This window comes from Notamacropus eugenii, chromosome 4 (assembly GCF_028372415.1).
Source record: "Notamacropus eugenii isolate mMacEug1 chromosome 4, mMacEug1.pri_v2, whole genome shotgun sequence".
Taxonomy (NCBI): domain Eukaryota; kingdom Metazoa; phylum Chordata; class Mammalia; order Diprotodontia; family Macropodidae; genus Notamacropus; species Notamacropus eugenii.
The window spans coordinates 171,999,923-172,012,323 of NC_092875.1; the positions used below are offsets into that span (position 1 = coordinate 171,999,923).

Below are 12,401 nucleotides of genomic sequence, written 5' to 3' on the forward strand. Positions count from 1 at the left end.
CATTTTAGATGCACATAGTACCTTTTCCTCAAACAGGCTCCAACACCTTATTTCATTTGTCACTTCAATATCCCCGTGACCTGGAGAGGGACAAGTGCTATGAACGCTATTTTAACAATGGAGAAACTGAGGCAGAGAAAAATGAAGTGCCTTACCTACAGTCAGGAAGCTGGAGAGAATAAGAGTACTGATGAGGACTGGGTTCTCAGGGAGAAAACCAGTAACTTAAGATGAATTTTTACTTTAAGAACAGTACACCAGCTAATTAAGTATGTCTACACAGCTGGGTCTGAAGGTACTGTTTTCCCTTAAAAACAATTATCTCAAATCTTCTATGAGGCAGTCAAGATATAAGAAAGGGTACTCAACGAGTCACAAAGGACATGTGGGTTGTAAACCTAACTTCAATGTGCTATCCAGCTACGGGACCTCCAGCAAGTCACGGCTCCTCAGCATCCTCCCCTGCAATAGGAACAGCCACCACTATTTACACAGCACTTACTATGTGCTTTACAATTATTCTCTCACTTGATCATCACAACCACCCTGGGAAGTAGGTGTGATTTTACAGATAAGGAAACTGAGGCAAAGAGAAGTTAAGTGACTTGCCCAGGGTCACACAGCTAGTAAGTGCCTGAGGCTGGATTTGACCTCAGGTCTTCCTGACTCCAGTCATGATGCTCTATTCACCTGTCACCTAAGACAGTTTATCTGAATAATCTCTAAGATCCCCTCTAGCTTTAGTAGCTTGGAATTGTTCTGCTCTTTTATTTAGTTTTTAATATCACAAAGTAGCAAGAAAAACTTACAAGTTCTGAGAAGGCGAATCTGCAGCAGGAATACACAGGTACTTAAGTCCCTGTAGAATAAAACACAATATTGTTACCTTGACTGTAAAATAAACAAACATAAATACACACACACACGCACACAATTTAAAGGAACCACTTGCTCAGGTCAAAAAAAAAAAGAAGAAGTTTTTCATGAGCATTTTGTTGCCAAGAAACAACCCAAATGAGTACTTTCCTTCGTATTCCTGGCTGTTTTCCATGACTATAAAAACAAATGCTCCTATGCCATCATGTAAACATTCAAAATATTTTCTGGCCAAATCCATATTCTGCATGAAAAAGTGAAAGGTTCAGTGGTCTCCAATTAGATATCAAACCCCTCACTGCCACTTCGCATGGTGGCTATCCCATTTAGGATGTAAAACTATCAAAGAAAGGAACGGCTAGCAAAAGGCTTGCCTTAAACTAAAGGACTGCTGCTATGGTATACAGCTTTTTGCTAATGAGCATCACTTTGAACTGCTTCTACAACCAAAACTGCATTTGCTTCATTTGTTAGCTTTTAAATATTTAGTTGTGTTTTTGGTACCAAATAAGTGATTCATTTAGAACTGGGCATTCTAAGGAAAAAATCCCCTTTGAAGTCACACTGCACACATCTGAGTGCAAGCAGGGACTATCGTGCTTCCTTCAGAGAGGTTTAGAGTAGCTCTTACACCCAGTTCTGAACACACAAAATAAATACCTGGGTAGTCAAAGCATCAGCTCCTATGGCTGTGCTCAGAATATAGGGCTTCTGGAAAAGCTCGCAAAGAGCCTTTAAAACCCTTAAAAAAGAAAACTATACTGACTGATCTCTCAGACAGAACCATAATGCTTCCCACATTGTAGATAATACAGAAAATAAAAGGTACCATCAAGAAATGGGAAAAGTTGTTATCACGAAGCTACTGGGGTAACTGCATGAATAGAGGAAACAGAAATAAGACCCAAGTGTTTGTGCCTTGATCATGTTAACAGGTCTGGGAATGAATGATTCCTGCCTAAGGAGAAAGTGGACACTGTACTGTAAAGTCTTCTGCCTCAAACATACAATGCTTGAAAACAAGACATCTCAACAAGGAAGAGGCCAGACCTCTATCCTTTGCATCAGTAGAGTCCAACCACTGCCTCACACAATGACATTTCTCCATGCTATTTAATTAGCTTTTGAGCGATATGTCACAAAAACTCACAAGTAAGTCCTTAGACCAGGGGTGGGGAGCCTTTGGATTCAAAGAGCCCAACTTGAAGAACTAGAGGGCCACATGCAGCCTTGAGGCTGCAGCTTCCCCACCTCTGCCTTAGACACTGCCCCATCAGGAATTCTGTGCCACATTTTCTTCAGGCTATTCCTTCCAGTCTACTTCTTCCTGATTTTGAGAAGTCAAAAAAGGAAAAGGTTTCCTCAAACTATCATCCTTCCTCATACATTATATCCTGCTTTTTAAAACAGCAAACAGCTGCCAGCAGAGGCTTTCCCGGGGGTTTCATGACATTTAGTTTCATGGGAAATGTGTGTCTGAAATTCCAATGTACTTCCAACCCTATAGTGTGATAGAGTATTGAACTAGGGTCAGAGTAGCAGCTTAATTCTCCCAGACTCAAAATACTAAAGCCACAAACCTGAAACTTGAAAGGAAAGGAAATCCTGAATGAAAACATTTACCTTTTAAACATTTGTTTCCTTTCTCCCTTCTTCTTAGAAGATGTGCAGGCATACAAACAATGATCTCTTCATCCAGTTTTCACTGTAACACCTCGATTAAAGCTATCTTGCTATAATCTTGAAAGGCAGGGTAACTGGAATAATCTAATTAAAAATACTTTACTCTTTAATCTCTGCATTAGATTTAAACTTTCTGAGGAAAGAAGGGAAAGTTATTCAAGTAACTAGGGAATGTTTTCTTGGCCAAAGACCTAAGTCCCTGTTAGGAGGAAGGATGATACAACTCATTCAGATTGAAAAAACTAGCTGAGTTATCCAAGTGGACAGAATTTGGAATCATTCTATTGGGGGTAACAATAGTAACTATTATTACTGTCACAATGTAGTAAAAATAGTCATTATTATTACTGTCATAATATAATGTTTTACTTTTCACCATTTCTGTATTGTAGGTAGTGTACTACTACCTCCATTTTTCAGATGATGAAATACTACACACAAAACTTAGGACTGCTAAAAATTAAGGCTAAAAATAAAACTCCCCCAAGATTATCTGTACCCTTTTCCCCTTGCTCCCCAGCACCTTTAGGGAAGACCAGTTTAATCAACTCATTTGTACAAAATGGATCACCTCCAAGAGAAGCTGAGAAGGCTGTTGTTACCTGTCATGAGAAGTTGGCTGGTAGGCCTGGAGACCCCTAATAAATAATATCTGGCCAACTGTACCCATACCCTCCCAAATCCCAATGAAATCCAAAATCTGCCTTATTTTGGAGAGAGGAAGAGAAGAAAAAGTTGTGGACAGAAAGGGACAGCTCAAAGGATCAAAGGTACATTCATTGTGAAACATAGCAGTGAAGTTACAAGAATAGGTTTCCTTTAGGTACTTTCAGTAGGAAAGAGGGTTGGGGTGGGGGGAGAAAAAGACACCTGTACTCACGGCACCTGAGCATACAAGAGCAATGCCTTCTACTTGGCTCAAGATTTTACAGTTTGCAAATACTTTCTCAAAAATTATTTCATTTGATCCTCATCATCCCTCTGAGATGGACAGGGCAGGTATTCTGATGCCCATTTTATAGCTGAGTAAACCAAAGTTTAAAGAGGGTAAGCCTAAAGTCACACAGGTAATAAATCAATCAACAATGCATTTATTAAGTATCTACTATGTTCTAGGTGCTGGGGACACCAATTTTTAAACATCAACTACTCTGAACAAGTTTATATTCTATAGTAATGAGCTTTGCTGAGTCTTCTTTCAATGGTTCTTGCCTTAAGGCAGGCAATACCCCAGATTTAATCACAACTGGATAGCCAAGATCAGGCTATGTAGGAGGTGCTACAACACACCCCCCTTCACCTACAACTTAATGATGTTTCAAGGGATGATCTTGGGGAAGGCTGAATGAAGGAGTTTGAGCCTATACTCTGTCAAAATGGAAGACCGAGAATTTGCCCAGTATCAGGCAAAGAGGAGATGTTCAGAGTGACATGCTCCAGGGACCCTTTTTGTCCTTTGCGTAAATAGGACACATGTAAGCAGTGTCTGTGGGAGGATTCACAATAGGAACAAAATGTAAGGGAGAAGGGAGTCAAAATTACCCACACTTGAGTCACTGCCTACGAATGTCCATTTAGCCGGTTTAGTCATTAAGTCAGAGGCTCCCAAGGTCAATCCCTTCAAGACTCCAGGTTATACCAGTCCTGGTGTAATTGGCCAGGGGAGAGGTGGAGGAGGAGAAGGTCTACATTAGCTACTCATTTCTGAAATTTAGCAACCAAAGGTTAATGGTTAATTCAGAATGGACAAGCATTTTTGGTACCAAATAAGTGATTCAGTTAATCTTGGTATGAGGGAAAGGAAAAAAAAAAGAGACTGACTTCTGACTTTTTTATATTAATAACAATTTAGATTAGATTTTTCATTTACTAGTACCCGCTGAAGGTCAATATTTTTAAGGCTAGCAATGGACATCCAGTGCCTGCAACTCATACCTGTCCAGAATCAAATCATAGAGAATCTCTGGTCACTTTATGAGTTGAATGTCAACATTCAAAAATCAGAAAATTAAAACCTTTTATAAATTCTAGGATAATTCAAAAACTTCATAATCACCCAAAACTAGGAAGACTTTTTATACTTTAAAAATCCTTCACGTGTTGGCCTTCTGTTCAGTACATAGTGTTGGTGTTTATTACTTTACATGATTTTGGGGGTTTTTTTTCCTTTTTTTTTTTTTAAGCAGAGAGATGTTTTTTATTTCAGTTCCAAATTCTGGCTCTCTCTGACTCCCCATCCTCTACTCATTGAAAAGTAAAGAAATAAAAAGCCATTAAAAATATGTATGGGCATGCATAACAAATTTCCACATTAGCCATGTTCCCTATACACACAACCCACAATCACCCAAAAAACAGAGAGAAAAATGTACTTTAGTCTATCCTATGACCATCAGTTCTCTATCTAGAGGCTGATGGCATGTTTTATCATAAATCATTTGGATTTGTGGTAGATCAATGTGCTGATCAATGCTACTAAAGGTCTTCCAAAGTTGATTATCTTTACAATATTGCTGTTGCTACATAAACTGTTTTCTTGGCTCTACTCACTTCACTTTGCATCTTCATATAAGTTGTTTCATGTTTTTTCTGAAACCATCCTCCTCATCATTTCTTACAGCATAGCAGTATTCATATTCCATCATAGTCATATACTATAACTTTTTCAGCCATTCCCCAACTGAGGGGCATCCTTCCAGTTACCAATTCTTTGCCATTACAAAGAAAGCTGCTATAAACATCTTTGTAAATCAGGGTATTTTTCCTCTTTCTTTGATCTCTTTGGGGTACAGATCTAGCAGTATTACTGGGTCAAAGGGTATGCACAACTTAATTAATAGCTTTTGGGACATCATTCCAAATTGCTTTCCAGAATGGTTAGAGCATTCACAACTCCATTAAAGTATATTAGTGTGCTTATTTTCCCACATCTCTTATAGCATTTATCACCTTAGGAAATCTGAGAGATGAGGTGGTCCCTCAAAATCAGAAATTAATTAATTTTCACATGACTTCTAACACCAGTACACTGATATGTCTTCCATGAAACAAAATGAGAGAGGAAAAGGAAGGGAGGCACTGGAAAATGTAAGTTATATAAAAGCAAAACATATCAATAAAATTTTATTTTGGGGGGCACAAGAAACTAAAAGAAGCCCTTGAGAGAAATGCAAATTCACTACCTGACCTGCTCTGTTTCTAAATGTTAGCTTGATATTAAGGTTGATTCTAGACTTTCTATGTTCACTCAACCACAGACAAATTTCAAAAGAACTATGATGCCCTTGTGATGTCATACAAATAAAATCTTACTGACACTTCCTTTTTCTTTCAACAGACAGGTCTAGAAATAGTTCTAACTGCTTTTTTGAGTGTTAAGGTAAATAATGCAGAGGACCCTAATGGCAATACTGAGAGTAGGGAATAGGGATGAGAAGAAGGCATAAGACTCTGTCCTTAGGAGCTCAGAATCTACTGGGGAGCATCCATGTGATAGCCAAGGAACAACACAAAACAATCCATCTCCAATAATGCTCGCTAACAAATAATGGCACCCAAAACACAAGGGTAAGGAATCGCTATGTCAGATCAGTCAAGCTTTCTGGAGTAGGTCAGCTCTGAGTCAGGTTTGGAAGGTAGCAATAGACATGCATTAACAGAGAAAACAATGGAAAGTGAATTACAGGAGGGCCTTCTCAAAACATTATTAAAGCAATTTGTAAGTCATTATTTTCAAAATTTCTAATATTTTTCAGTTTTCTGTTTCAACAAACACAGTAACCACCAAAACTTAAGGTTTTTTCTTTCCTCTGGCCCTGAAACTAAGAACTACACGTAAAACCATACAGTGAGAGCCTGAAAAAGCAGGGCAAGTATCCTGATTTCAAGGCAGTCAAGAAATATAACTCTCGCTTGTTTCAAGTACAATTTCTGAAATTTACTGTTCTCAACTCATTGTGATATCACTGCAAGTTAGGAAGCTATGAAAATATTGATAGCATCAAGCAAAAGTCTTTCCAAGAGGTTAAAGAGGCTTTCTAAGAATTAGAAAAAGAGAACATTTTCCCCCACTTACCTTTCTTCTGTAACAGGCTAACAAAACAACTTCTACCCTAAGATGTTTACAGACATGGGTAACAACAAAAATCTTCAGAAATAGCTCTAATAGCTTTAGCGTATGTTAGAAAGGAGGAAGCCATATCAAAGACCTGAGTGGAAATGTTAGGGAGAAGGACCATGAGAGACCATCCTGAGGAACTGTGTTCTAAAGAGCTTCCGATGATCCAGCTACATGAAGAAGCTTTACCCTTCAGCATCGGATAACCTCACTTCACCATAACTGTGCCCCAATTTACACAGGAGGCATTTTCTAGATAAAATGTATGTTTAAAAAAGAGTTTTATAAACTGAATCAAGTTAGAAATGCACCAGAGGCCCACTGTTTCACAAAAACCTACAGTGAACCTTCCTATAAGGTAAAGAAGCCTCTGTTCATTTGCTCTAAAAATTCAGATGCTTAAGTACTGAGTTTTCTTTAAGTAAAAGAAAACAGGATGATACAACTCATTCCTACTGGGGAAAAAAAATCTAGTGGAGCTACCAATGTGAACAGAATTTGGAATCATCATCTTGGGAGTAATAATAGCAATGATTACTTTTATTTCTTTTATAGTATTTTACTTTTCACCAATTCTGGTTGATAGGTAGTGAGTGTATCATTATCTCTATTTTTTCAGATGAGGAAATTGAGAATACAATGCATCTGTATTCAAGGGAAAGCATCACTACAAATTCTATATTATTTTCTCTCTCCCTCTTTCAAGAATCATTGCATGAAGACAGAGAGGATTAACCAATTTTCTAGTCAACACCACCTTTCAAAATCTAGTTCTCAAATAGAAGATATTCTTTATTTAAAAAGTACACGTGACCTCAATCCTCTCAATATCTGTCAAATTTCTGAAACACTACCACTAACGACTTCCAAGAAATATGTGGGTACTCTATTGGGGGGGGGAGGTTAGCGTGGAAAAGATTTAGTTCCTGGCTTGAATTTGTAAACCCAGATGCAAATTACAAACCTCCAACACCTGTTGGCTTCTTTCAGGTTACTCAAAAAATGATGTGTATTTTACTTGTCACATCAACAGATGAGGGCCCAAAGACTTATTTTTGTTTAGGGTATTTCAATGAAAGGCCAAAAGTAGGAGCAATCAGCACACAGGGTTTCATCAAGTCGATGAGGAGTTAATTGAAAATCAGTGAAGGATGTCCAAGCCGACCAGAGAAACACAACTGAAAACCCTTCCTTCCATACTGTCCTTTCGGTTAAGTTTCTGGATTGCAGTGCAGAGATATTAATGACTCATGAAAACAGGGTTTCAACAATCAGTCCAGCTTACCTGATTTTAGAGAATTATTTCATGAGTACCGTTAAACACACACAAGAAAGAAAACTGCCAAAGATGAAATGGGAGCCTTATAGGAAAGGAAAAAACCCAAAAGAACAAAGCCAAACCAAAAACCAAAGGGGCTCAAGAACCAAATCAAGATGCTCACAATATCTCATCCTAAGCATAAGTCTCATCATAGTGGCAGAAAAGGATTCTGAAATACATGGTATAGTGATAGGACCACTGGAGTTGGCAGTCATCAGGGTAAGGGTTCCACTGCCAGCTTGGATATTTACTACTTCTTTGACTTTGGGCAAGTCACTACCTCTCCAGGCCTCAGTTTCCTCTTCTATAAAATAAAATATGACCTCCCAAATCTCTTTGAGCTCTGAATCTATGATTCTATCAGCCTACAGGGCAGCTAAGTGGTATAGTTAGTGAAGAGAGTGCCAGGAAGATTCATCTTTCTGAGTTTAAAATCTGGCCTCAGATATTTACTTACTGTGTGATTCTGGGCAAGTCACTTTACCCTGGTTTGCCTCAGTTTCCTCATCTGTAAAATGAGCTGGAGAAAGAAATGGCAAACCACTCCAGTATCCTTGCCAAGAAAACCCCAAAGGGCATCATGACGAGTTAGACATGACCGAAAAGAAAATAATGTGGACCTATTACTTCTTGGAAGGCATCTGAATAGAGCAGGAGGAGACGGGGCAGGGAGAGGAAAAGAATTTCATTTTCAGGGTCTTTAATTTTTAGCCCCCACATTGTTACCATCAATAATCCCAAGTGCTACACAATAAGACAGGATAGGTATATTTAAATCATGACAAACTACTCTGTAAAAACATCCTAATCTTGAATCTCTGTAGGCTTTCATTGATGGTACCAAACAGAATGGTATGACCAGACAGCAAAGTACAGATGGTGGCAGGCAACAGCACTGAATCACTTAAGGGATAGGTATGACTCGGGGACACTCAGATCACAAGTCACAGAAAGAGTTAATGTATATTTCACTCTGCTCCTTCCAAGACAGGAATCCCCAGTTACAAATGGGGAAAATTCAGTCTACTTCACAAATAACTGCCATTTAGGTGCCAAGGAGGAAAGTAATTATCACTTATTAACTAAGATTGCAAAAATCCCAATTTATTCCTCACGATTTACATTCTTTTTACTCTTGACAATGCACCCCCAGTTTAATGAAGTACTTTGTTAGCAATATGAGACCTTTCTACTGAAAATTTTGAGGAGGAGCATTTCATATACATTCCTTCATCGGACTCCACATTGACTATCAAATTGGGATGGGTACATGCAGGAATGGTTAATCATTTACATAAGATCTCCCAGTGAGTCACTGGAAAAAGAACCCCTGTCCATCCCAGGCTCTAGTTCTTCTGAACCACAGTCCCTTGAGCAAAAGTAATTATCATCAGTCACCCTCCCTTCTTAGCAGATGATTCAATTCCTTTTAAAGTACAGACACAGGGACATAAAGCCACTTAGCAGCAAAATGGACAACCCTGTTCTGTCCATTATTCTTTGCTATTCACCAAATGAAATTCAGGACTTCAAAGAGAAGGGTTCTTCACAAGACAAATCTTGCAAAACCAGGAGGAGGGGCTGGACTTTCCCTGCTATATACAACTGGAGCTGACTCTTATAGGTCTTCGACTTTCTAATCCCTTCCCTGAAGTATATACACTTGGAATCCATCCCTCAACAAGTCACAATCTTCCTCTCCCCATTCAACATTCCATTCCTTTGGATTCAATTAGCAGAAATGTTCTTTGTAAATTGCTCAAAATTTATTGAGTATCTTCCATGTAAAAGCCACTGTTTTCTGTCTAGATGGAGAATCCAAAAATGCCTCAGTCTCCAGAATGCTTTCATAAAGAATTACCTGATTTAATAGGAGACATAGGTCTTTGCCCTCAAGAACCTTCTGTTCTAATTAGAGTGATCAAATATATAGACCTAGTCAAAGTCCTATAAGAAAAACCTGAGGAAGGAAAGATCACCTTCAGTATTTGATCAGAGAAGATTTCAAGGAGAAGAGAAAGATTTCAACAGGTGCAAATATACATGAAGACAACTTATAGGTATGCAGAAAGTTAGAAGGAAGTAGCCAGGTGGACTCAGTGGATAGAGCACTAAGGTTGGAGTCAGGTAGACCTGAGTTCAAATCCAACCTCAGATACTTACTAGCTATGTGACACTGGGCAAGTCACCCAGTTTATCTCAGTTTCCTTATCTGTAAAAATGATCTGGAGAAGAAAATGGCAAACTGTTCAGTATCTCTGCCAAGAAACCCCAAGGACATCATTGGCATGCTATGGTCCACGGGGTCATGAAGAATCAGATACAACTGAACAATTCAACAACAGAAGCAGAAAGAGCAGCCTCAGAAAGGAGGACAGGCTGTCAAATGAATCAAGGAACAGTAGTATGAAGTAAATTTGGAAAGTTAAGTTAGACTGTGGAAAGCACTGACTGCCAGGCCAAGTAAGGAAGGCTTAGTAACCCATCCCCCCCCCCAGAGAAGACGAAAGCTTGGACAATGTAATGTGTTCAGAGAAAAAGAAATGTAATGGCCCTGGGGAAAAAATGTAAAGTAGAAGAAGGACAAACGAGGGGAAGTGACCCATTCAGTATGCAATATGACAAATCAGGGTTATTTTATTCCTAAAACACAATCCCTGCATAATACTGGATATTTTTTTCTCTGAAGAATTCCTGGGTCAGCACAGATTCATGGCCCCAAGTCTTCTGATGACTAACAAATCCTGGGCTTCAAAATGTTCCCTTTAAGAAACACCAACTCACTAAGTGCCCTCTTCCTCCACCCACTTCTCTGCAGACAGATGGACCCATTTAAAGAAATCTTGACAAGACTATTTTTGTTTTCTACAGCTGCATCCTCTTCTATACAGTGCAGGAGGAAGCTCCAGACCACCTTGGTCACCAGCTAGGTAGAAGCCTCTATCATCATCACAGAGCTCAGGAAAAGCCCTGCCTGGGGATTCAGGATGCTGTGACTTTGCAAAAAAAAAAATTAAGAGAGTAGGGAGCCAAGAGGAATATATTTTAGGAAGACAATGGCAGCCTCAAACTAGGTGGGAAGCAACTTGAGTTTAACAGAGATGATTTTTTCATTGTTTCAGAGTGAACTCTGGTAGTAGTCAAGCTGTTTAGACAACTGGCAAAGTCATATCTGGTGGGTGACTCTGGAGCTGTATTTCAAAGAAATCATAGGGTGTCATGAAGCAGAGATCATAGGATCACTTGTTTAGGATTTGTTTAGGTGGCTCAACGAATAGAATGCCAGGCCTGGAGTCAGGAAAACTCATCTTCATGAGTTCAAATGCTTACTAGCTGTGTGACCCTGGGCAAATCACTTAACCCTGTCTGCCTCAGTTTCCTCACCTGTAAAATTATCTGGAGAAGGAAATGGCAAACCACTGTAGTATCTCTGCCAAATGGGGTCACAAAAGAACTGGGTATGACTAAAAAAATAACTGAACAGAAGGGACCTTAGGGTCTCATCTAGACCAGCGCTTCTTAAATTGGAGGTTGCAAGTAGAAAAAATTTAGGAAGCCCTGATCTAGACCAACGCTCTCATTTTACAGATGAGGAAACTGAGTTAAGCAATATCACATTAGGTGGCAAATACAAGTATAGGGTCTGTACTAAATTTCTCTCCAAATCCAGTACTCTTTCCATTCTTTGCTCCTTGAAAGAATACCTAGGACATATGGTTAATTTGTACCTATGTTACCGTCTCCAGGTCCCCAAATAATGTTGCACCATGTAGAAGCACATGAAAAATGTAAAACCTTAAGTGATTTGAAAACTACCCGAATACATATAGTTTCCTATGCCAGAAGTCAAGAGACCAGGTTCTAATCCAGACACTCTAACTTTACATACTTATATGTTTGATTTCACTCCTACAAAACATGGTTAAAATTACAGGCATTATAGAATGTTGTATCTGCAAGGGACAGCAGAAATCATCTGACCCAACCCCCCTCATTTTATAGAAAAGGAAAGAGAAAAGGAGTGAAATGAGAATTCATTTAGAGCACCATGTTTGTTTATAGGTGTCACAGTTTTTAAAAGACACTGATTTTTTTAAAAAATAATTAAATAAAAGGACACTGTCTAGAAGACAACCAGTAGGGTAAAGGCCCTTGAGCTCACACCATATACGAACTGGGCATGCTTAGCCTGAAAAAGAGAAAGCTCCGAGGGAATGAGAACTATTCCCAACTTCTCCAAAAGTGGGGTGTGCTGCCTCAAAAGGTGATAGGCTTGTCTCCTCTGAAGCTTTTCAGGCAGAAGCTAGATAACCACTTTTCAGGTAACTTCTATGTGGGGATTTCTTTTGTGTCTGGGTTGGACAAACCAGGTGCTAAAATCTCTTCCAAATCTCCAATTCTCTA

The 12,401-nt window shown here is 39.0% G+C and overlaps 1 protein-coding gene across 12 annotated transcripts in view; it reads right to left on the reverse strand.

The window, feature by feature from the left end:
• The window catches only part of DUSP22 (dual specificity phosphatase 22), a 75,243-nt gene that overhangs the window by 22,843 nt on the left and 39,999 nt on the right, over positions 1-12,401 (reverse strand). For 7 of the 12 annotated variants that reach the window (XM_072603671.1, XM_072603666.1, XM_072603665.1 and 4 more), the window contains one exon: positions 810-859. The exons of 2 other annotated variants lie outside the window; for them this stretch is intronic. In XM_072603671.1, coding sequence (XP_072459772.1) covers positions 810-859 — 50 coding nt within the window. Of the gene's footprint in view, positions 1-155; positions 727-809; positions 860-2,499; positions 2,959-12,401 lie in introns of those variants that run through there. 3 more of the 12 variants (XM_072603676.1, XM_072603672.1, XM_072603675.1) reach the window with 3 other exon arrangements.